Genomic DNA, 25,573 nt, shown 5'->3' with positions numbered 1-25,573 from the left:
TGAGAAAAAGCATTCCATCACAGTCATGTACCACAACTTGTTCAGCCATTCCTCAATTGATGGGCATCCCTGGATTCCAATTCTTTGCCACCACAAAAGAGCTGCTATAGATATTTTTGTACATATACATCCTTTTCCCTTCTCTTTGCAGATCAGATTCTTAACTTGGGGCCTATAGACTTCCAAGGAGTCAATGGATAGATTTTGAGGAGCCTGTAAACCCAGGCAGGAAAAAGATATATCTTTATTTTCATTAACATTTGGTTTGCTCTTATTTTAATCCTATTTATTTTCATTGCTATGTTTAGAAATACTATTCTGAGAAGGGGTCCATGGTTTTCATCAGTTGGCCAAAGGGGTCCAGGACATAAGAAGGCTTGAATTACAAAAGACTCATGATGGAAAATGCTAACCACATCCAGAGAAAGAATTATGGAGTCTGAATGCTGATCAGAACATACTATTTTCCCTTTTTTGTTTTTTTCTTTCTCATGGTTTTTCCCTTTTGTTCTGATTCTTCTTTCACAACATGACTAGTATGGAAATAGGTTTAACATGATTGTACATGTAAACCTATGTCAAATTGCTTGCTGTTTTGGGGAGGGAGGAAGAAAAATTTGGAACTCAAAATTTTACAAAAAGGAATGTTGAAAACTATCTTTACAAATCAGGAGAACATTGTAACAATCACATTGTGCAATGATTGACTTTCACAGACTTAGCTCTTCTCAGCAATGCAAGGAACTAAGACAACTCCAAAAGACTCATGATAGGAAAATGCTATCCACATTCAGAGAAAGAGCTATGGAGTCTGAATGAAGATGGAAGCACACTATTTGCTCTCCTTTTCTTTTGTTATTTTGTTTTGATTCTTCTCTCATGTTTCCTCCTATTAGTTCTAAATCTTCTTTACATCATGACTAATGTGAAAGTATGTTTAATATGAATGCGTAAGTAGAGCCTATATTGGATTGTATGATGTCTTGGAGAAGGGAGAGGAGAGGAAGAGGGAGAAAATTCAAAACTCAGAATCTTATGTAAATGAATGTTGAGAACTAAAAATAAATTAATTAATTTTTTTAAAAAAGAAAAATATCTTTACATGTAATTAGAGAAAAAAACCTCACAAATAAAAGAAGAAAAAATATTTGAATTAGATAATCTGTAAACTCCAACCAATCTCTACATTCCAGTCTATTTGGAGTTAATAAGGTATCTCCCATTCCATGGCAGACTCTTGGGAGAAAGGCAACTGAGCAGAATAACCTTGCTAAGTACTCGAATGAACAGAAATCTTTGTAACTCCTATTACTTTGTAGTTCAATCCCTTCTCTACGGCCCCCCTCTCTGTTTCTCTGTCTCTCTCAGACACCTGACCCCAAAGTCTTTCTCTATCTTCGCTGTTCTTCAGCTTTGTTTTCCCAGAAAATCTCTGGCCAGTCTCCAGTTAAGGGCCCCAGACTCGGTATGTGCTGTTTGTCCACCTTCTAGGGATCTGAGGGCTAGTTGCTTCATAGAACAGAACAGTAATCAGAGTAATGCCAACCTTGGTTCCCCGGCTGCTTGCTGCCTGTGTGGGTCATCCCCGAAATATGCCAGCTGGAAAACACTTTTCACAACTACTGTCTTGATGGAATAATTTTGTCATATTGCATGTATGTATTGTGAGGGAGAGGAGGAGAAAGAGGAGGAGGACAAAGGAAGGAGTAGAGGGGGGAGAGAGTGTGGAAGTGGGGAGAGACAGAGAGGGAAAGAAACAGGGACAGACAGAGATAGTGACAGAAAGGGAAAGAGAGAAAGGGGAAGAGAGAGACAGGCAGAGAGAGAGAAGGGGGGAGAGAGATATGGAGAGAGAGAGAAAAGGAAAGAGAGAGAGAAAAGGAGGCAGGGAGAAGGAGAAGGAGGAAGGGAGGGAGAGGAAGATAGGGAAAGAGGGGAGAGTTGGGGAGAGAAGGAGAAGAGAGATTGAAGATGGCAGAATTTTAGCAACAAGGGACTTCAGGAAAGCTAAGAGGTTAAGAGTTTGCTTCCCATAATTCCTTGCCATCTTTCTCTTTTTCTCCAGATTGCCTTAGTCCCAATAGGAAAGCCACACACTGGCTGTCATTGGCCTTTTTTCTTGTTTAGCCCCTTCTGAGCAGCCTCATTATTGACATGCTGTGCACTCCCGGGGCTGGCTGGGGATCTGGGAGGAGGTCCTGGCAGATGAGGCAGAGCTGGACGCATGCTGCAGAGCACATCTGGAAATAATTTAGGAGACCGCCTGGCTCCTCCAGTGCAACGTCTGAATTCTGAGCTGCCTCACAGCAGTGGCATGGAGGAAGTCAGAGTCACTCCAGAGTAAACTAGAACCAAGGCAGAGAAAAAGGAATTCCCTTTGGGAATTGAAACATTGGTCCTTTGGGGCCCCCAGATCCCTGGGATTGCCAATGGGATCTTTGGATGAAGCAGCAGCAGCCTAAAGGGCGGTGGCCAGGAATTGAGTGTCCTCCTCTCTGCCGCTGATCAGAACAGAGGAGCCCTAACTCCTGCCCTCAACATATTCAAGGTAAAAGAATTCTTAACCAGAAATTCCTGAGCAGCCTTGACACTCTTCGTTTGACTCTGTCCTGCAACCTTCTTTCCCTCTTTCTCATTTTGCTAGTAGATTCAGGAAGTTAAGTTCTCACAGTCAGATCCCCAGGATCAGCCTTCCTTCAGAATTTAAATTCCTATTTCTCACATCCCAAGGAAAACATTTCCGCAAAAACAGCAAATCCAGGAAGAGGTGGCACACTGTAGTGAGAAGGTTGTAGGGGATGAAAGGCTGGTCTTGGAGTCTAGACCTGGGTTCAGATCTTCCTCTGGCACATACTAACTGGGTGTTAGCAAGCAAGTCTTACTCTCTCAGGGTTTCAGGCAGGTCTTTAAGGCCGTAAGTTACAGAAGAACTGGCTATCTACAACAGTGAAGGGAGTTTCTACATAGGGAGTTCCCAACATTCCCTACATAGAAATCATACTTCGATTTATAATATATTCATACACATATTATTTATATAGAGATATACATATATGGATGTATATATACACATACATATGTATGTAGAGGTATGTATTTGTTTAGAGATATATACATATATATGTATCTATATATTCTGGTTCTGGTTTATTATTTGTATCAGACTGTATCCATGGAAACCAGCTAAGACTCAGATAGACCTGGGGGTTGAATAGAGTTTAAAGGAAGGATGGAACTTGGCATCATAGACAGAGCACTGAAAGGGACCTTGAAGATCATCTAATCCAAAGTCCTCATTTTGCCAACGAAGGAAGTGAAGCCCATTAGGGGAAGTGACTTGCCCAACGTCATACAGGTGGGGAGCATCAGAGGTGGGATTTGAACCCACATCTTCAGACTCCAGAGCTAACCACTGTATTATTACACTACCTCCTTCTTGTAGGAGAATCAGAGATTCAAATAATTGGTTTTAATTAGTGATTGATTATCCTCTCCAAAAAGCCACAGCCCTTAGGTGACTACATTAATAATAAAAAGAACTCTCTAGCCTATCAAGTTACATTTTTTTACATCACATCTGGCCAAAAGTGATCACAGGGTCATTTCTGGAAACTTTTTAACATGTTTCAACTTTTCTCTATCACCTTCAGTTTGTCAATATAAGAAATACTCTATAAGGTAAATTAATAGGAAAACTGGAGAAGAGAAAATATTGATTGTGGTGGGAGGAATAATGAGGAATAAATGAATCAGAGAACTGGCAAATGGAAGCATGATTAGACTTGTTTATTTGGTCCCTGAAGGCACAACCATGAGAATGGGTGAAGCAGTTGAGAGCCAAGTTTAAGCCCATAAGGAAAACAATGCACACTGTCCAGGACTGGAACAGGGTGCCCTCCAGAGAGGGTGGGTTCAGTATCACTGGAGGTCTTTGGGTAGAGACTGAATGCCATCTTGTGTGGGAGGGAGAATTTGTATCTCAGCTTGGATCAAACTAGACGGGCTAGAGAGCAGACTCTTTTCACCTTTCTTTGTATCCCCAGCTCTTAGTGCAGTTCCCAGTTCCTGACACTTAGTAGGTGCTTAATAAATGCGAGATGACGTTCTGACTGAATAAGATATGAATTGAGGAGTTATCACAGAAAGAAAACATGTTGGTTGTGTGTGTCACAAAACATCTGGATGAAGAGGGGCCCAAGAAGCAATTCTTTGTCTGGATGTTTGGCGTCTTGTGGATACAAGATTCAGATGATTTTTTATCCAGATGGCCTTGTTTCACATAGAGAGGATATTTCCTTTGCTTCCCATAATGAAATAATGATGATAACGACACCAACACCAACAACAATAACTTCTATTTCTTTAGTGCTCTAAAGCTTGCAAGAAGTTTTTGGTGCGCTGGCCAGTAATGGTAGAAATATGGTGGCCAGACATCACAGCATCGGATGCAACATTCCTGAAATTTTATCTCCTGTATACCCAGACACTATGAGCCTCCAAATGGTTCTCATTCATGTTTCATGCCTTAGAAGATCCAGAAAAGAAGACTTCCTTCCTCCCTTCCTTCTTCCCTTACTTTTCTTCTATCTTTTTCAGCTGATCTCCCTCCCTTCACCCTTTTAGGTACGAACACTTTGGGATGTAATTTATTTATTAATTATATTACAATATATTATACATGTCATATACATGATTTACCACATACATGTTGGGATATAATTTATTAATTATATTATAATATATTACATGTCACATACATGTTTTACTACATGCATGTTCATTCTAATACTTATATTACATATAATATATTGTAATAATATTCCTGACTGCCAGTCTGAGGCATGCCTATTGCCTTTAGTGTCTTTTAGATTTCTGCAGGATCATAGATTTAGAGGTGGAAGGGACCTTTGAGGTCACTTAGTTCAACCTCTTCATTTTACAGTTGAGGAAACAGGCTCAGAGAAGGTAAGACTTCCCCCAGGTCACAAAGGTAGCAAGCTAGTGGCAGGACGAAATTTTAACTCTGGTCCTCTGACTCTAAATCCAGAGCTCTTTGACCACTTTGGCTCCAACTCTATTTGTTTTTGCTTCCAAAATTGCTATCCATGAGGTCCACCCCCACAAAGTTCACTGGCCTTCTCTAAGCTCAGGTCCTAAAAAACTGATTTCCTTTTTATTTTCTCTCTCTGGTCCCTGTTCTGAGATGCTCTACTGGCTCTTTCCTTTAAAGATTCTTCATATCCCCAGCTCTCCTTGCCATTTTCTCAAAAGATCTTTCCAACTCTGCCCTGCCCCAGGCATCAATGTAGGATCATAGGATGACAAATCTAGAGCTGGAAGAAACCTTAGAAGTCATTTAGCCCAATCATTTCATTTTACACTCGAGGAGACTAAGGCCCAAAGTGATTTCCCCAAGATGATATAGGAGGCAGAACCAGGTGTTGAGCCCAGATCTCGTGACTTCAAGTTCAGCATTCTGTCCATTGCACCACAGTCTCAGATCACTGGGGTTGTTTCATTTCTATCCCTCCACTCCTAGACCACCATGGGTTCCAATTTTTAATCCGACAGAAATGAGGATACAAATACAACCACCTTCCTGCCCTGGATAGCCCCATGATCTCCCTTTACAATATACAAAATAATTAAGAGCTCTTACAACCTGTGAGATTTTGGGTCAATCACTTAACCTCTCTATACCTCAGTTAAGTCAACAGCAACCAATAAATTGGGTCAATGGGCTCTCTCAATGACCAAAGACCACAAGGTAGAATTTACTAGCCTTCATATAGTTTTGGGAAGTACAGGAGAACAAAGAACTGGATTGGGTAGGTGGGGGAGACAATGTAATTGGTTACAGGTAGATAGCATCATGGAGGTGAGGACAACATGATTGGTTACATCAAGGAAAGCTGGCTAGTACCCACCTGGGGCTAGTAATTACTCCTCTTTGCCATTAAGGAGGGCTTAATTGATTTTATGGGATCCATCTACATCCTGAGGACATTGTTAGTGGACCAGGGGATAGCAGACTCCCTGGCTCCTAGGAGGGTTTGTTAGGGAGCTAAAACCCTCCTTAATTGTACAAAGATAGACAAAGACAGACAATATGCTTTGTGGAAATATACCAGGTCAGCTTAATTCCCAGGAGCTGAAGGTATTGTAGATAACAGTTTTTCCCATTAATTATAACTTTGAAACAAACTCAGAGGGAAAGCTAAATTCCTGGCCTGAACTCAAGAACAATAGAAAGGGGACTTAAACATATACAGAATCAATTACAATATGAAATCAATACAATATGGAATCAATTACAAAGCAGAGTTAATTTGAACTTCTCAATTACAAGGTGCTCAATGATTAAATCTAAGGATATATGCAATCATTTGGTATGGATGAGCAGGAAATGTCAGGGAAAATTTCCCTGAGAAGGAAGGACTTGAAATTGACCTTGAAAGATAGAATTTCGATAGAAAGAGAAGAGTGGGGTTGTCTTTTCCTGCTCAACCTTACTGGTTGACAAAATGCCCAGGAGTATCTTGGGGTACATTGTATTTAGTTACTTTCAAATTCATTTTGCTCTGCCTTTGCAACACTGACATGAAGGATAGATTTTGTGAATGAATGAAAAATAAACAAAAAAGAAGGCAGTAAAAACAAAAACAAAACCAAGCACATTTAACTCAGGTTTCATCAGTTCTGTAAGTATCTGTGCTTCCTCCTCTGGAGTTTCTTTTAAACTTAGAAAATACCACTATCTGACATAAAATATAGCTTTGCAAAGAAACAGAAATAGTCTCCTGACTATAGTGATATGCATAACAGACATTTCTACAGTATTTTAACATTTATAAAGCACTTTATATTTGCTCATTGATCCGTGAAGATTCTTGTTGTAATTTCATATTTCAAAACAAAATTTGGGCTTGGTTCAGGAGCCTAAATGCTGACCAGTGGTATTACAAGCTCAACTTGCATGCCTTTTCTTCACCTTTTAAGAAGCATATTGACAAACTGGAATGCATCAGGGGAAAAATGTCCAAGATGGTACAAGGACTTAAAACCATGCCATGGAAAAACCAATTGAAGGAACTAAGTATGCTTAACCTGGAACAGAGAAAACCAAGAAGTCATGGTCACTGTCTGAATATTTGAAAGACTGTCAAATGGAAGAAAACTTAAACTTGTGTTGCTTGGCCTTGAAGGACAGAACTGGGAACAATGGGCCGAGGTTGTGGAGAGGCAGATTTCCACCTGGCATCAAGAAAAACCAGCTACCAATCGGAGTTGTTCAGAAGTGGGCTATAAGTGGGAAGTACTTATTTCCTTGTCACTTGTCACTGGGAGGTTGGGTGATCACTTGTGAGGGATGGTGTAGACTACGATCATATTTTTGGTAAGAGATGGACTTTACTTTTGAGATTCCTTTCAGCTCTGAGATTCCAAGATTCTATGAAGTTGCTTAAATTTTTCTTTTACACAGACACAGACATGAAACACCTTTCAGGAACTCTTCTTTTTTACTTATAGGATTGTATATTTAGAGTTAGAAGGGACCTCAGAGGTCATTGAGTCCAAATTTTTCATTTTATGTGGAAACTGAGGCACAAAGAGGTTAAATGACTTACCCATGGTCACACAGCTCATTAGTATCTGAGGGAAGATTCAAATCTTGTACTTCCTAACTCTGTGTTTGGTCCAGTCCACCAGAGTGTCAAACATGCCTTCGGGGGGCATGTATCACATAATACTCCTGTGTTTGGCCCAAATCAGATTAAAATGTAATTGGGAAATATTTAACAGAATCAATGAAAGTATAATTTAAAGCAGATATTACATTTTGAAGCTGGGTCTATAAGTCAATTTAAATAAATAAAGCTAAGCTAATTTAAAATTAAGTCGTTAGGGATCATTGTGTACAGATTAATGGTACTGCTTCTCTTTGAGTTTGACACTGCTGTATTATGCCATGACGTCCCTTGCCCCACTTGGGCATGCTATTACTATGTTCATAAATCTGCTAAGCCTTAACAAGACTTCAACAAAAACTTGCTTGAGGGGATGGAACTTTTTTTTTTTAATTATCATGCCAGAGATGAAGAGTGAACCTTTTCATCAAGGTATTGTCTCTCAGCTTCTGGCAGTTTGGCTAAAGTAATTGAATGAGGAAAGGAAAAGCAAACAAATTAACTTATTTCATTGTCATTAAATAAATTCTAAAATAAAATTATTTGTATACAGCCTCACTAACTTTTCTCCTGCAATCACCACCTTAGTCCAGACCACCCTCTAGCCTGGACTACTTTGATGGCTTCCTGATCAGTCTCCCTCCATCAAGTCTTTTCATTCTATAGTCTATTTTCCACACTGCTGCCAAAGTGATTTTCCTTAAGCTCAGATCTGACCATGTTACTGCCCTACTCAATAAACTCCAGTGATTCCCTATTGCCTCTGTTGTTATTACTGAGTCATTTCAGTCATGTCTGACTCTTCATGACCCCATTAGGGGTTTTCTTGGCAAAGATACTGGAGTGGTTTGCCATTTCCTTCTTCAGCTCATTTTACAGATGAGGAACTGAGGCATACAGGGTGAAGTGACTTGCCCAGGGTCACACAGCTAGTAAATTGGCCAAGGAGAGATTTGAACTCATGAGGATGAATCTTCCTGATTCCAAGCCCAGTGCTCTATCCACTGCACCACCTGGGTACCCATCCTCTCACCTCTAAGTTCAAATATAAACTCTTTTGTTGGGCTTTAAAGGTCTTCACAACCTGTCCCAACCTATCTTTCCAGCCTCATTATTCATTGCTCCCCCTCCTGCCAAACTAACTCTTTCTCTGTTCTTCACACATGGCATTGCACTTTTGTACTGGTTGTCCCCCATTATCTTGATTCTACTGCCTTTCCACCTCTGCTCCATAGAATAGCTCATTTCCTTCAGTATATATTTCAGGCACTACTTTCTCCATAAGTCCTTTGCTGCCTTTCTCAGCTTCTAGTGCCTTCCTTTCCAAACTACCCCACATTTATTTGGTACATATCATGTGTTCTAAAAGTATTAGAGTGCTTTTAAGCTTTAGCAGCTAAAATTGCACTAAAACTTTTGGAATCGCGCGTGTGTGTATGTCTGTGTGTGTGATACAGACATACATACACACACTTTCATCCCTGAATGTAAACTCTTTGAGAGGAGGGATTATATCATTCTAATCTTTGTATAGCCAGCATCTTACATAGTGCCTGATATATGATAGGTGCTTAATAAATGCTTATTGGTTGAATGATCGAGTTTAACTAGGGCAGAATACAATGAACTATACTACACCTGACCCCAGACCCCACTTCTGGCTGATGTTTTTGGACTCCCATGTGACCCTTGTTTGGACCCAGGCACTGATTTAAGCATCTCTTATTACTTCTGGTCCTTAAGTTTCAGTCTGTCTTTCTGGTTATTGATCTTAGCTTGTTAGCATAATATATTGGCCCCATTTCTAGGCAGGAACTTCCCAACTCTGAGGCTCCAAGCTGCCAAGCCATGATGGTATCAATCAACACCCTGGCACCCATTCAGGATCCCAGAGAGAGCAGAATCAGTCTGTGTATTTGATGTACATTCAATAGAACATGCCAAAATCTCTTTGGTGTCAGATAAACATTAACTTGTATTGTACCCCATTTAAAGTGGTAAAAGAAAGTTGGGGATGTGTTTAGAGTCCTATTTTAGAAGAATCTTCTGTTCCTCCCTGATTTGCAAGTATGTGAAATAGGGAAGGAACATGTTTTGTTTTTGTATTCCCAGCACATTACCAGGCACACAGTAGATAGTTAATAAATGTTCGTTGGCTGAATGATAAAGTGTAAGAATACCATTAGTTTCTGTACCCTCCAATGAACCAAAGAAAGAATGGGGCTGTTTTTTCATAGTAAGTTATTATGTAAGTCAAATCTCTGCCCATGCATTCCCCTCGTTCACTGTTTCCCAACAGTATATCACAATTTTTTGTTGTGTGAAGAAATAGAGTACACTGTGATATCTTGCATTTCCTCACCTCCAACAGCTGTCTTCCTGCTCTAACAGTTACTATGTCTAGCTCTTAGTAGGCAGCCAGAAACTGAGTCACTTTGAGGATTTAAGAATTGATAGTCTCATCTTGGTGCTGATAAAGATGGTGGTAGTGATGGTGGCGGTGCTAATGATGACAATGATGATGACTTTGATGGTCCAGATGATGCCTAGGGAGCAGCTGATAGGGTAGAGATGACATTTAAACATATGTAAAAAAAAACCAAGGGAGAATATAGAGAGGGAAAGATGGCCCAGGACAGAGCCTTGGGGTATACCCACACTTAAGGTGTGAGGCACCAATGATGATCCAGCAAAGGTGACTCTGAGAAGCTGTTATGGTGGTATTAAAAACTCCAAATATACTCATTTAACATTTTTAAAAATAAAGACTAACTTACAGAGGCTAATTTTAAGACCCATACATCTATAGAAAATTTAAGTCCAGATATGAGGCTGGGCTTAAATGAGTTATAATGTCCTGGAAATTGATGTTCTGGTCTCCAAAATTCTAGATCAGGAAAGGTGAGGAATGATTGGTTAAGTCACGTCCCCCCACCAAAGTTTTGTGGGAGCTAAAGTTCTTAATACATATTTATGATTTCAATTTTGATTTCATTCTTTCTTTTTTAATTTCTCCACCCACAGGTGACAGCCTTTAGGCACACGAACACATGGCTCTATTAAGAAGAAGTAAGTTGATAACTTTGCTTGTTTTGGCTATTTTTGAAAGTTCTCTTTTTGAAAAAAAAGTGTTATTCTAAACTTAAATACCAAAAAATAACATTTCCACCCACATAGCAGAGCACAAAAAGATTTTTTATGAAAGCATAAATCTCCATTTCATACTGCTTGCTTTAAAAAAAAGTATATATTAAATTCCTCATGCTTCTTTCAAAACTGCCTGCTTGCCTATGCTTCCTTCTGAACTTTCTTCTGTTCCCTTCTGTTCATTAAAAAAAGTTACAATGGCCCTCTCCTTTGGGCCTTCATTATTGCTAGTCTCCTTTTCTCCAGATCTCTCCCCTCCTTCCTTCCTATCAAAAACTGAGAGAAAAAAAAGATCTATGACAAATAATCATGATTAAGCAAAGTGAATCCATACTCTGCTATGCCCCAAAATCTGCCTCTTTCCGCACCTGTGTCTATGACCTGTCTGTCAGGAGGTCCATAACATGCTTCAGACCCTCTAAAGGCCCTCTAAAGGCTTGGTCATTCTATGATCAATGAATCAATCTGTGATTTATGATCTATGAAATTCTTCAAACTCGTTTTCCCTGGCAGTGTTGCTATCCATCTATAGATGTTCCTTTCATTCTACCCATCAGTTTCTGCTACCCAGAATTCTCCAAAATCATCTTTTTTCAGTTTTATGTCATTACAATATTGCATTACATTCATACACCACAATTTAACCATTTTCTAATTATCTAGTAGGAAAACTAAGGCTCTCACCTTTTCTTTTCTTTTTAAAAATCCCTTTAGCCCCTCCCTTCTGGATCAGGCAGTTTATTTTGCTCAGGACTAGTCCCTCCTTGCCATTTTCTTCCCTCTTAATCCCTCCCCTATCCCCAGTTTAACAGCTAGGCAGCTAGGTGGCACAGCAGATAGAGTGCCAGGCATGGAGGCAGGAAGATCTGAGTTCATATGTGGCCTCAGATATTCACTAGATGTGTGACCCTGGGCAAGTCACTTAACCCTATTTGCCTCAGTTTCCTCATTTGTAAAATGATCTAGAGAAGGAAATGACAAACCATTCTAGTATCTTTGCCAAGAAAACCCCAAATGGGGTCATGAAGAATTGGACATGACTGAACAAGAACAAATTCCTGGTTGATTCCCTGTTGAATATGGTTTATTTCTACACCAAATTCTGCATATTTAATTCTCTTTTGTCCATTTTAGATAAGAGTGGGGCTCACCTGATGTCCTTTCCTCCCTATCCCTTCCACCATGTTTATATACTCTCCTCACCACCTCAATTAGGAGAAACAGCAATTACCACCCCTTGTTCTTCTTTTCTACACTAATATATTCCTTTTACTCTCCCTTTTCTCTGCCCCCATTCAATCCCTCAGAATAGAACCAATCTAACCCCAGGATCCCTATTTTTCTTATTTAACCCTCTCAATGGCGTAAGACATTGAGGTTTTGAAGAGACATTGATTTCTATATTGTTATATAGATCCTTCCAATTATTGCTGAAATAAATTTCCCTTTCTAGGTTTCTCTGGACTCTTGTTTTTGTATTTCAAAGTTCTTACTCAGCTCTGATATTTTCATCAGAAATACTTGAAAGTCTTCTATTCCATTAAAGACCCATTCCCCTACCCCAACCTCTATAGGATTTGCAAGGTAAATTACTCTTGGTTGTAAGACTGTTACTTTTGACTTAAAATATTGTATTCCAAGATTTCCTCTGGTTTTCAGTAGAAGTTGTCAGATTTTTTATGTTCCCTGTTGTAGTTTTTTGGTACTTAAACTGCTTCTTTCTGAATGTTTACTATATTTTTTATTTGATGTGGGAACTCTGGGTTTTGGTTATGACATTCCTGGGACTTCTCTTTGGAATCCAATCAGGAAGTGATTGGTAGACTCTTTACCCTCTGGTTCTAATAGATCAGGGAAGTTTTCATTTACGATTCTTTGAAATATGGCATCCAGGCTTTTGAAAAATAATGGTTTTTAGTGAATTCCATGATTCTTAAGTTACTTCTCTTTGATTTGATTTTTAGTGGTACCATGGATAGAGAACTGGGCTTGGAATCAAAATGACCTGAATTCACTTCTGGTCTCAGAAAATTAATAGCTGTGTTCCTGTGAGCAGGTCACTGCAATCTGCCTCAGTTTCCTCATCTGTAAAATGGGGATAATAATAGCATCCACCTCCCAGGATTGTTGTGAGGATCAAAATGACATATTCGTCAAGATCTTTGCAAATGTTTAAATTCTATGTGAATGCCAGTATTGTTATTATTGCTATTACAATTATATCAGACATCTAATATTTCTTCTAGTTTTCACTCTTTTGATTTTGTCCTAATGTGTCTCACTGCCTTATAAACTTCATGATTGTTCTGTTCTAGTTTCCAGGGACCCATTTCTTGAACAAGATTTAGCATTTTCTCTCCTCAGCTACATACTCTCCTTCTAATTCTTGCCTCCAGAGATTTTATTTCATTTAGTTCTTGTAAAAAAAAATTTTTTTTCCCTGTGAGTCTCTGCTTTTTTGAGGGATCTCTATATTTTCAATAATTTTGAAACTGGCTGGTATTTTCTTTAACTTACTCATATCCCAAGTTTTAGTTCACAAATTGGGGCTTTTGCCCTCTAATTTGGGCGTCTAGGTGGAACAGTGAATAGAGCACCAGGCCTGGACCCAGGAAGACTCATTTTCCTGAGCTCAAATCTAACCTCAGACACTTAATAGCTGTGTGGCCCTGGGCAGGTCACTTACCTCTGTTTGCCTCAATTTCCTCATCTGTAAAATGAGCTGGAGAAGAAAATGCTAAGCCACTCCAGTATCTTTGCCAAGAAAACCCCAAACGCGTTCATGAAGAGTTGGAAATGACTGAACAACAACAACAAAACACTAATTCACTTTAAAGTGGTACGATCGGCTTTAAGTGGTCCCCTGGGCTCTTCAGTAGTCTCTACCCACCAGGGCTAGGCTCCCCTGGATCTTTGAGGTTCAAGAAGTTGGACCTTCAGGGCCCGCTCTACCATCTCAGGACAGAGTGTTAGAGACCCCAGAGCCCCTGGACTGGGGGTCTCAGTGCTGTGGAGTGAGCCCCATTAATCTGTACCATCCTCACTGAGTCACTCCCGACTAAGACTAGGGGGCTTCCAAGGTACCTGATCCTCCCTAGAGCATCCTCACCATTCTGGGCCTTTCTCAAGGCAGCCCTCCACTCTGGCTGCCTCTGTACTCAAAGCCTTGAAGGCTGCATGGGTCCCACCTCTTGGCACTGGCTCTTGCTTTATTGGAAGCTCCTTTCCTATTGTCTGTGGGCTTCTGGCTGACTCTTACATAGATAGTTCTGGGAGGAAGAGACTTAGTGTTTTGTTATGTTTCTCATTGGATTTTTTTTTGGTAAATTCTATTATTTATTTTAAGCTCAAATATAAAACAAGAAAAGAAAAAAAAATCATTGCCATGTACATAGCAGAACACAAGAGAGGATTCAATATAAAACAATAAATTTCCATTTCAAGAAAACTTATATAATAAATACTACAGATTGTCTTCAGAGCTGCCCGGCTTTTCTTTGCTTCTTTGTTGGTTTTCTTTTGTTCTCTGCTGTGTACTTTTTACTTTATTCCCCCGACCCACCCTAAAGAAAGCTACAATTAAGCATGGAGATCTCTCTCTCTCTGTCTCTCTCTCTCTCTCCACACACACACACACACACACACACACGCACACACACGTATATGTATATGGAGAGAGTCAGCTCTATAAACACACACATATACACATATATACTCATACACATGTATGCAAGATCATATCAAGCTCATTTCCACTTGTCATCTATTTCGCTGAAGGTAGATAGGAGGAAAGTTATCTGAATGATTGCAGAGGCTAGTTTTGAACCCAGGACCTCCACATTCCTGCAACAACTCAGATAACTACTCCTCAGGCTGCAGTCTTTTTGGATTTCTTGATCATTACTCAGTCCAATGAAAACTTTAGGGTTTTGCTGGAGTCAGTGCAGGGAAGCTGGTTGGCTGCCTCCTATTCAGGCAGCATCTTGGCAGAATGTTCTAGCTGACAATTTTTCAACATATTCCTATGAAAAATGGGTTGTTTTATCTAATGGGCCATGGCAGAGAGAGCACCAGACTAGGGCCTGGCTTTGCTGCTAAGTTGCTATATGACCTTAAACAAATTCCATCCTCTCTCTGGCCCTCAGTTTCCTCATCAGCAAAATGAGAGGATTGAATAGAATACTTTCTAACATTCCCTTCAGCTCTGGGATTCAATGGGAAGGGTTCTGGTTTTGGAGTCACAGAACCTGGGTTCAAATCCTGGCTTTGCCACTTACCATCCATATCACCCTATGCCACTTACCATCCATATGACCTTTTCCTGGGCCAGTTTCCTCTATGGTAAAATTTTTAAAAGCAAGACTTAATGGCCTCTATGGTCCCTTCTAGCCCTAAATTTATTTCATTTCACAGAGATGCAATAGAGTCAGGAAGACCCAAGTTCATGCCTCACTTCTAATACCTAATGATTGCATGTCCCTGGGCAAGGCCCACCCTCTCAGTGCTCCCAGGCAGCTCCCTCTGACCCCAAGCTAAAGATGAGTTGATTCTTCACTAATGGAAAAAGCTTTCCACACTGGAACTTTATCCACACTGAGGAAATCCCATTTCCAGATTCCCTCCTACCCCAAAAAATGAATTTCATGGACAGTCACCCCTATAAAGAGTTGACAATTAAAATGTTAAGGTGACAGCCACTGAAGGGGCTCCAAGTTTTTTGAGCAAGTCAGCTGTAGAAAACATCCTCGTAAAACATTTATTCATCCTAAATGTTATCAAGCGAGCCTTAAATGGGAAAAATCCAGATGTTTGGCAGGGTTCCCAGACTGGCTAATACTGGTTGAATCAAACTGGCCAATGGGGTTGATGATAGAATTTGCCTCCTCCAGTCTCTGGTCCCCCTAATTTGCTTTGCACTGGACCGAGGCCAGGATAAAATTGTCTTTGGCAGAGTCTAGAAACCCAAATATTCAGACTTTGATTCCACTCCATAAGATGCTTGAAACCAAATACCCTTGCCCATGGCAATAACTTGGAAGCTCTACGTGTGGGCAGATGCACTGGTATGCAGTTTATTTTTTTTTCAAACTTTGGCATTTTATTTTTTTCCCAATTACATGGTAAGACAATTTTTAGTTTTCATTTTTACATGATTTTGAGTTCCAAATTTTTCTCCCTCCCTCCCCTCCTCCCCTTCCTCTCCTCTTCCTAAAATGGTGGGCAATTTGATATAGGTTATACATGTGCTATAATGCAATCCATATTTCCACATTAGTCACAGTTGTGAAAGAAGAAATAGATCAAAAAGAAAAAAACCACAAAAAGAATAAAATAAGTGAAAAAAGTATGCTACAATCTGCATTCAGAATCCATCAGTTCTTTATCTGGATGTGAATAGTGTTTTCTTTTGAGAGTCCTTTGTACGTATTTTGGATCATTGTGTTGCTAAGAAGAGCTGAGCCATTCTTAGTTGATCATCACATAATGTTATTGATACTGTGTATAATGTTTTACTGGTTCCACTCATTTTACTTTGCATCAGTTTGTAGAAGTCTTTTCAGGTTTTTCTGAAATCTGCCTGCTCATCATTTCTTATTGCATTACAATATTGCATTATATTTACATACCACAGCTTGTTCAGCCATTCCTCAATTGATGGGCATCCCCTCAATTTCTAATATTTTGCCACCATGAAAAGGGCTGCTATAAATATTTTTGCATGTGTAGATCCTTTCCAATCTTTTTAATAACATCTTTGGAATACAGACCTAGTTGTTGTATTGTTGGATTTTTAAAAGGCATGCAGTTTGGTTGCCCTTTGGGCATACTTCCAAATACTTTCCAAAATAGTTGGATCGGTTCCCAACTCCACCAACAATGCATTAGTGTCCCAATTTTCCCACATTCTCTCTAGCATTTATCATTTTCCTTTTTTTGTCATATTAGCCAATGTGATAGGTGTGAGGTGGTACCACAGAATTGTTTTAATTTTCATTTCTCTAATCAAAAGTGATTTAGAGCAATTCTTCATATGCCTGTAGATAGCTTTGATTTCTTCATCTGAAAACTGCCGCTTCATATCCTTTGACTATTTATCAATTGGGGAATGGCTTATATTATTATAAATTTGACTCAGTTCTCTATATATTTGAGAAGTGAGGCTTGTATCAGAGATACTTGCTGTAAAGATTGTTTCTCAGCTTCCTGCTTTCCTTCTAATCTTTGTTGTATTGGTTTTGTTTGTGCAAAAGCTTTTTAGTCTAATATAATCAAAATTATCTGTTTTACATTTTGTAACACCCTCTATCTCTTGTTTGGTCAGGAATTCTTCCCTTCTCCATAGATCTGACAGGTAGACTATTCCTTGCTTTTCTAATTTGCTTATGATGTCACTCTTTATATCTAAATCATGTATCCATTTTGACCTCATCTTGGTATATAGTGTGAAATATTGTTCTATACATAGTTTGTGCCCTATTGTTTTCCAGTTTTCCCAGCAGTTTTTGTCAAATAACGAGTTCTTATCCCAAAGGCTGGAGTCTTTGGATTTATCAAAAATAGGTTACTATTCTTCATTTGCTACTGTGTCTTGTGTACCTAATCCATTTCATGGATTTACCACTCTATTTCTTAGTCAGTACCTGATAGTTTTGATGATTACTGCTTTATAATATAGTTTGAGATCTGGTATTGATACCACTTTGTGCATATATGTTTAGTATTGATATTACTTCATTGTCTATGGTACTTTTTAGCAAGATATAGTTTCCTTCCTTATTGCTTTTAACTAGGTCTATTTTTGCTTTTGCTTTGTCTGAGATCAGGATTGCTACATCTGCTTTTTTTTAACTTCAGCTGAAGCATTATAGATTTTTTACTCTGTGTGTGTCTCTCGGCTTTAAGTATGTTTTTTGTAAATAACATATTGTAGGATTCTGGTTTTTGATCCAGTCTGCCATCTGCTTCAGTTTTATGGGAGAGTTCAGCCCGTTCACATTCACAGTTATAATTACTAACTGCGTATTTCTCTCCATTCTATTTTTCCTCCTGTTTGTCCTCTCTCCTTTCACCCTTTCCCTTCTCAACAGTGTTTTGCTTTTGTCTACCACCTACCCCAGTCTGCCCTCTTTTCTGTCAGTCGGCCCCTCTTTACTTGGACTCCTCCCCTCCTTCTTTCCTGTCAAGTAAAATAGATTTCTATATTTACCTTATTGTGTATGTTATTTCCTCTTTGAGCCAATACTTTTGAGAGTAAGGTTCAAGTGATGACTGTTGCCCATCTTTCCCTCCACCGTAATAGGTTTTTCATGCCACTTTATGTGAAATAATTTACCCCATTCTACCTCTCCCTTCCTTCTGTACCCAGTGTACTTCTCTTTCTCATCCCTTAATTATTTTTCATGTCATTCTCTCAAATTCACCTTATACCCATACCTTCTATGCATATTCCTTTTAGCTGTACTATCAGTGGTACAATTTTTAAGAATTACAAGTATCATCTTCCCATGTAGGGATGTAAACAGTTCAGTTCCATTGAATTCCTTATGTTTTCTTTTCCCTTTTTAGGCTTCAATTGGGTCTTGAGATATTACAGATCATATTTTTTTGTTCAATTCTGGTCTTCTCCTTATTAAAGCTTGAAATCCTTCTATTTTATTCAATGACCATTTTTTCCCTTGAAGTATTATGTTTAATTTCACCAGGTAGGTGATTCTTAGTTGTAGTTCTAGTTCCTTTGCCTTCCAGAATATCATGTTTCATGGCCTCTGATCCTTTAATATTACTGCTGCTAATTCCTATGTAATCCTGACTGTGGCACCCTGATACTTGAATTGTTTTTTTCCTTGACCTGATAGTTCTGAAATTTGACTATAATGTTCCATGGAGTTTTTATATTAGGATCTTTCTTGAGGTGATCAGCGTCCTTTCAATGTCTATTTTGCCCTCTGGTTCCATGCAATATTTATTTTTACAGCACACTAACTGACCTGTACAGATAGCCCAAGTGTAAGATGAAGTTTTCCCTGGATGCCAAGCAAAATAATTTGCTGTTCATCCATCACAGGGCTTCTTTGGGAAGAGAACAGAGGAGTCCAGAGGATCCCTTCCAAAAACCCACCAAGAGAATCAGGCTCTAATTCATGGTGTTGGACACAGTCCTCTCTTGTGTGTGTGTGTGTGTGTGTGTGTGTGTGTGTGTGTGTGTGTGTGTGTGTTTATGGATGTTTGTCAAGTTCATGATGATTAAAAAAGAAATAGAAAAATTTAAATAATCCACCTCTAAATAGGATAGAGATTTCTATTCAACCAGCATTTATTAAACATTATACCCATCACTTCTCTGTTCACTGCAAATCATTTTTAATAAAGGGAATAGTTGACACATGTATGATATGATATGATATGATATGATACAACAATACATGCGGTTTACAAGGCTTTTCACATTCATTACCCCTTTTGATCCTTGCTAACTGGGTCATGAGCGGCGCTAACCCTGTTTTAGAGATTAGGAAACAGAGGCAAAGAAAAGCCACAGCATGAAGCAGCAGACAGACTATCCCGGAACCCCCTGAGTGGAAGAGACTTTAAAAGCCACTTAGTCCAACTTGCAGCGGAATGAGAATTCCCTCTACATTTTCTCTGACAGCATCCGGATTCTCTTAAAGACTCCAGTCACAGGGAACTCACTACTTTATGAGATAACCCATACCATATGGAGAAAGCTCTCATTGTTAGGAAGTTTTTCCTTGCTTCAAACTGATATCTTCTGATATGCAGCTAACCCCTCTTCCTGATCATCACACCCCAACCCGCCCCCTCCATCTCTTTTTTGTTCTGGTCTTAGACAGGCTTCTTTGGGTCAGGCTCAGATCTCTTCCTTCCCAGGACCTTGCAAATGCTTTTCCTAATCTCTGATGAAATCTTGGAGGCCCCAGTGACCTTAGGCTTGGCTGATCACCGCTGTTTGTGAGGATCTCTGTGAATCAAAGCTGTTCACCTTTGGTTCTTACAGCTTCTCCAGGGCCCAAGATATTTTCAAATATGATAATCTGCGGGTGTGGCCCATCAGCCCCTCTTGATGTGTTGGCTAGTTTTTCTGATCTGTTTTCTTTTCCTTTTCTCTCTCTTTTTTATTCTCTGTTACAAGGTCTTCTCTCTGAGTAGCCGAGTAGGGAGGGATGTATTTGGAAATGAAAGTAATGGAAAAACCAAAGATACCAATAAACATTTTAAAAGGAAAAACAAATCTAGTGGCCAATCTTGGACCTCTTCAACATGAAAAAAAATTTAGTCCCACATGAAAATAAAATTCATTTTCATCAGACAAAGGTTGTGGTTTTATTTTTATTTTCTAGCACATTAGTCAAAATGTGACTTAAGCTCTGAGATGCGAACTGTCCAGAATGAGGGAAATAAAAAGTATCAATTCAATCAAACAAACATTTTTAAGCACCAATTAAGGTCAAAGTTGTGTAACTGTGCAGTAGTCACTAAGCACCTACCTTATCCTAGGCACTGGGGATCCAAAGACTTAAAAAAATCCTCCCTGCCTTCTAGAAGCTTACATTGTATGGGGGCAGGGTAATGACATTCATTTTAAGGAAACATAAAATGCATACAAAATGAGTGCAATATAACTAAGGAGGAGGGTAACAGAGATCAGGTAAGTGTCTTATAGGAAGCAACATAACTGAATTGGGAAGGAAACAAAGAATCTAAAAGGTAGAAGTGGGAAGGGAGTGTATTCCAAGTGTCAGGAACAGCCTAGGCAAAAGTGTAGAGATAGGAGATGAATTTTCATATACATGGAGCAGCAAAAAAAAGTAAAAATAGAAAGTAGTTTGTTAAGGGTACTGAGCAATAAGCCTAGATGAGTATTGTTACAAATGAGATGATATTTGTAAGGTGCTTAGCATAGTGCCTGGCATATAGTAGGCGCTTAATAAATGCTTGTTCCTTTCCCTACAGTAATATTCATATATTAATCAATTTAATATTCACATAGTCATTCGCCATGCCACTCAATAGCTCTTCCATATTCTCTTGAAGGTATGGCAAAATTAGTAGATCAAACTGGGTTAGTTCACACTTTGCTATCACCCCCATGCTGTTTGATAAGAGAATTGTTAGGTGCCTGACTTTTTTAGACTTCAGTTTCCTCATCTGTAAACTAGGATGAACAGTAATTTGTGCTTGAATTCATCATAGGATCATTGCAGGGAAAGTGTTTCGTAAACCTAGAGGTACCATAGGAATATATTATTATCTTTATTAATATGAAAGAGAATACATATTGTTGACCCACAAAATTGTTTGACGTTGTAGAGCAAACCTCAGCCTTAAACATTCTCCTTCTGACAAGGAGTCTGTGTTGCCTAAATTCAAATCATATAAGATTCCTCAGAAATGCACCCACAGAATTTAAGAACCATCTGGTTAATGGCAAGGGAGGATATAGCAGGGAGATATACATTCATTAAAGTTGTTCACCATCATTATAGAAGATACCATTCTCAGAGCCCGAATGAGAGAGGGATTCCCTGTAGCTGGTGGTGTTCTCCAGATACTCCTGTGGGCAGAAGACACATCTCAGAGCTCAATCCTTGGAATGCAATTGGGTCTTCTTGATGAGATCCATGATTACTTAAAAGAGATCAGCCTAAGTTCATAAAAGGAAACAGAGCTCTAACTAACCAGCTTGGTATCTGGAATAATTTGGTTGGAGTGAGAATGGAGAGAATGGCCATTATGGGCCAGGATAGTAGAATGTCGGAAGGAGCTCACCTGAGCCCTAAGACTTCCATCTGCTAGCCCCCTGTTTTATGTCAGCTATGTGCTAAACTCAGCTAGATGGGACAGTGCTCAGACCACCGGGCTTGGAATCAGGAATCCTGCTCAAGACACTTACTAGCTGTGTGACCCTGGGTAATTTATTTAACCTCTCTGTGCCTCAGTTTCTATAAAATGGGAGGAGGAAGAGGAGCAGCAACAGCAGCAGCGGCAGTAGTAGTATTTACCTGCCAAGGTTCTTGCGAGGAGATAACATAGGGAAATGGCTTTGCAAACTTTAATGCACTAGATAAATCGTAGCTATTTTTTTCCTAAGATGAAGTGCTATCGGAATCTGGCACTGTAGGCAAAACCCTGGTTACTATACTGTAGTTATGGCTTTAGAGAGAAGTGAAATAGATCAATAACATGAATAATTGTTTAATGCTTAGAATTTGATAGGATGTAATTAATAATGCTATTGTTAATTATTCATGATAACAAAGAGGTAAAGCCTACGTTATTCCTTTTGATTATTCATATGCATGTCATCGTGGGATCATGGCTTAAAGCTGGAAGGGACCTTGGAGGTCATCAAGTTCCTTATTTTACAGACGGGGAAATTGAGGCCCAGAGAAGTTAAGTGATTTGCCTGAGATCACTCAAGTAGTAAATGACAAAATGGGGACTTGAACCCAACCCATTAATCCCAAATCCAATTTGCTGGTGCTGTTCTTTGAAAAGTTTATCAATTGATTTTGATTGGATAAATTATGTCTTAATTTGTTATTTTTAAAATTTCAGTTAATCAAATCTTGCTGTTCCTTCTTGTTCTGACTATCTGTATGATTCTGTACAAGAAAGCTTACAAGGCGTCTACACTAAAGAATGAAACAGGTAAGCTGAAAACCAACTTGACTATGCTATGTCCATCCCCATAGATGGGCTCTCAAGGCTGTTGTTACTGGCCCATGTGATGCAGTAGAAAGCATGCTGGACCTAGAGGCAGAGCGCCTGGGTTCAAATTCTCTCCCTCCTCCTTACTACCTGACTTTGGGCAAGTTTCTTAATCTTCATGGATCTCGGTTTCCTTATTTGTAAAATAAGGAGCTTGGACAAGATGAGCAGAAGGTTCCGTCCCAGCTCTAAATCTATGCCCCCATGACCCTATCTAGCTGTGATCAGAGGTAGGCAATAGTATGATCATTTCCCAATTATCTCCATCAATAAATCAATATGCATTTATTAAATGCCTACTGTGTGCCAAGCAGTGTGTTAAGTACTGGGAATACAAATGCAAAAATAGAAAGCTAGTCCTGTCCTCAGGAAGCCTACAATCTAATAAGGAAAGGAAACCTGAAAAACTTGGGCTGGTGGTGGTGATGGAGAGGACAGGAAAGAAAATGGATGGAGGAAGGAAAGGAGAAGGTAGCCCATACAGGGATGGTCAGCGAAATCACCAGTTAGTGCAGCCAGGTGAGACATGAGATGTCTGAAGTGAGTTCTCTCCTTATATGGGAGATTTGGAGTTCACGGCCCCCGTTTTCTAATCAGAGAGGCAGAGGGTAGTGATGAGGTGGAGTCTCAAGGCTAACGAGCACTCACAAGCTGATGAGTTATCCCAATGATTACCTGAGTCTAGTTTGATTATGTTTGTGGCTCCATCTGGCCAAAGAGTTTAGACTATTCTTGCCACGACTGACCTTAATTGACACAGTCAAGAGCCTTCCCCTAAGCTAAGCTGTGAGGAAATGGGGGAGGGGAGTTGTCTTTGATCCCCCTCCTCACAAGGTCCCCTTGAAAACACTAGAATCGAGTCATGTCTGGTCACTACAACAAAAGAAAGAGTGCTCTCAGGTTCTATGCAAGCTGTTGTTTGTCCTTCATTCTCTAAGAGGACCATGACATCATGGAGGTGATGCCATGACATGCAAGTAAATTAGATTTAAGTGAGGCAGGGCTGTGCAAAGTCACCAGACTTACTTTCTCCTCTGAAGCCACTTGGGTCCAGTGGCCAGATATAGATCAGGATCTATTCAAGCATTTGGGCTAACAAGAGATTGAGTATAGGACAAGCTTTATCTATCCTAAAAAAGTAACTCAAAGCAACTCTCCTGATCTCTGACAAGTTCAACCTCCTCCAGGGACCTATAAGATCACCTAGATATATTACCAATCTGATGTTGAGGTCTTATCTAGGTTATCTAGGTTAACCTTTTTAACAAGGAGTTAACCTTAACAATCTCACTGATTAATGAGGCTTAAGAGGGATTCTGGAGGCTTGGCAAAAGCCTCTCTGGGGCACCTTCTGCTTACTATATATGACCCTGGGCTTTGGACTATCATAGGGATAACCCTGAGCCCTTATCCCATGTAGTATTGCTACAGGAAATTAAAAGTTAACAGTATTTCCCAGATAACAGGAACATTTCATTAAAACATTTGCAGACCAAATAAAAGGTGAAGCTAATATAATAATAATAATAATAATGATTCTTGGGCTCACATAAGATCCTGAAGAACTTTAAAAACATTCTAGGCACAGTCAAATATCCACTGTTCATGCTAATGGATGAGAGAGTTGCAATTTAAAAAGAAGGGCATTTTAAGACCATTCCTAGTTGAGTACATCACTGATCAGAAGAGCAGCCAGGTAAGGGAATGTATATGAATGGGGATAAGAACTGGGACTTAATCTGTGATTTTACTGGTGTTGGGAAATCTCCCTCTGACAAAGTAGGTCAGCGCCTTCTCTGTGATTTGGAGTCTCAGAGAGTTGTGGTTTAGGAAAAGTCCCTTACAAGGACTGGAAAACCTTTCAGAGTGCCTGCGTGAGAGCCAACCCCTTATCTCCAAAGACCGAGCAGGCATTTCTCCTTGGATAATTTCCACTTGGATAGCTCCCGTGTCTCAGTGTCCCTCAAAATCAAGCCCCAAACTGGCTCCCTCCTGAACCTGGCTGTCTCTGTCAAAAGCTGCACAATTTTCTTAAGTCTCTCAGGTTCTGGAGCTTAAAATCATCTTGGGTTCATCCATTTCCCTTATCATCTTAGAAAAAATTGGCATAACAGATCGAGATCCCTTCTGGCTTGTTACCTATGGTACTTTACCTCACTCTAGTTCAAATCCTTCTATGTAGTTTCAGTCTGACTCTTTGTTGACTTCATTTGGGGTTAATTGACAGCGATACTAGAGTATTTTGCCATTTCCTTCTCCAGCTCATTTTATGGATGAGGAAACTGAGGCAAATAGGGTAAAGTGACTCACCCAGGGGTTAATGGAGAGATTCCATGGGGTTTATGAACTTGGATCAGCTAGGAAGTGTCTGAGTCCAGATTCAAATCCTGACCTCAGGCCCAGGGCTCAATCCATTGCATCACCTAGCAACTTATATATGTTCAAACAGAGGTTTGAATGACCACTTGGAGAGGGTGGTAGAGGGAATTTTCAGTCAGCTGTAGGTGGTTAGGTGGCTGCAGTGGTGTCTACCAATTCCAAAATCCGTGGTCCCAGTGAAATGTGCCATAAGAACTCTTGCTGTAAACAGATAAACAAGAGATTTAGAATGCTGGTCCAGATCCAAGATCAAATTTGCTACAAATTTTTGTCCAATGTTTAAGGAAAAAAGAAAACACAATACCAGGTCTAGAAGAAAAACACTTTAAAACTGTGTTTTGGGGGGTAGTGAGGTGGTGCAGTGAGTAGAGCACTGGCCCCAGAGTCAGGAGGACCTGAGTCCGGCCTCAGACACTTGAAACATTTACTAGGTGTGTGACCTTGGGCAAGTCACTTAACCCCAATTGCCTCAGCTTCTCCCATCTAAAAATAAAGCAAACAAAAACACTGTGTTGGACAGTTCCACTCTCCTTCCAGTAACTGTCTTCTTCCTCTTCAGTCCTGGTGATCAGTGCTGCTGCCCCCATCAGTCCCCATCTGGAATTTCTGGGGACTTGACCTTGCACTAA

At 39.7% G+C, this 25,573-nt stretch overlaps 1 protein-coding gene across 1 annotated transcript in view; it reads left to right on the top strand.

Moving 5' to 3' along the window:
• Positions 1-2,148: 2,148 nt before the first annotated feature.
• GLT8D2 (glycosyltransferase 8 domain containing 2) overlaps positions 2,149-25,573 on the top strand; it is a 38,284-nt gene continuing 14,859 nt past the window's right edge. Inside the window, exons 1-3 of the mRNA XM_036761241.1 lie at positions 2,149-2,548; positions 10,713-10,757; positions 22,413-22,505. Coding sequence (XP_036617136.1) covers positions 10,739-10,757; positions 22,413-22,505 — 112 coding nt within the window. The 5' untranslated portion in view covers positions 2,149-2,548; positions 10,713-10,738. The remainder of the gene's footprint in view (positions 2,549-10,712; positions 10,758-22,412; positions 22,506-25,573) is intronic.

The sequence above is a fragment of the Trichosurus vulpecula genome, chromosome 5 (assembly GCF_011100635.1).
Source record: "Trichosurus vulpecula isolate mTriVul1 chromosome 5, mTriVul1.pri, whole genome shotgun sequence".
Lineage (NCBI taxonomy): Eukaryota > Metazoa > Chordata > Mammalia > Diprotodontia > Phalangeridae > Trichosurus > Trichosurus vulpecula.
Note: the sequence above shows the minus strand (reverse complement) of the source record. Positions and strands in the feature narration are given on the sequence as shown.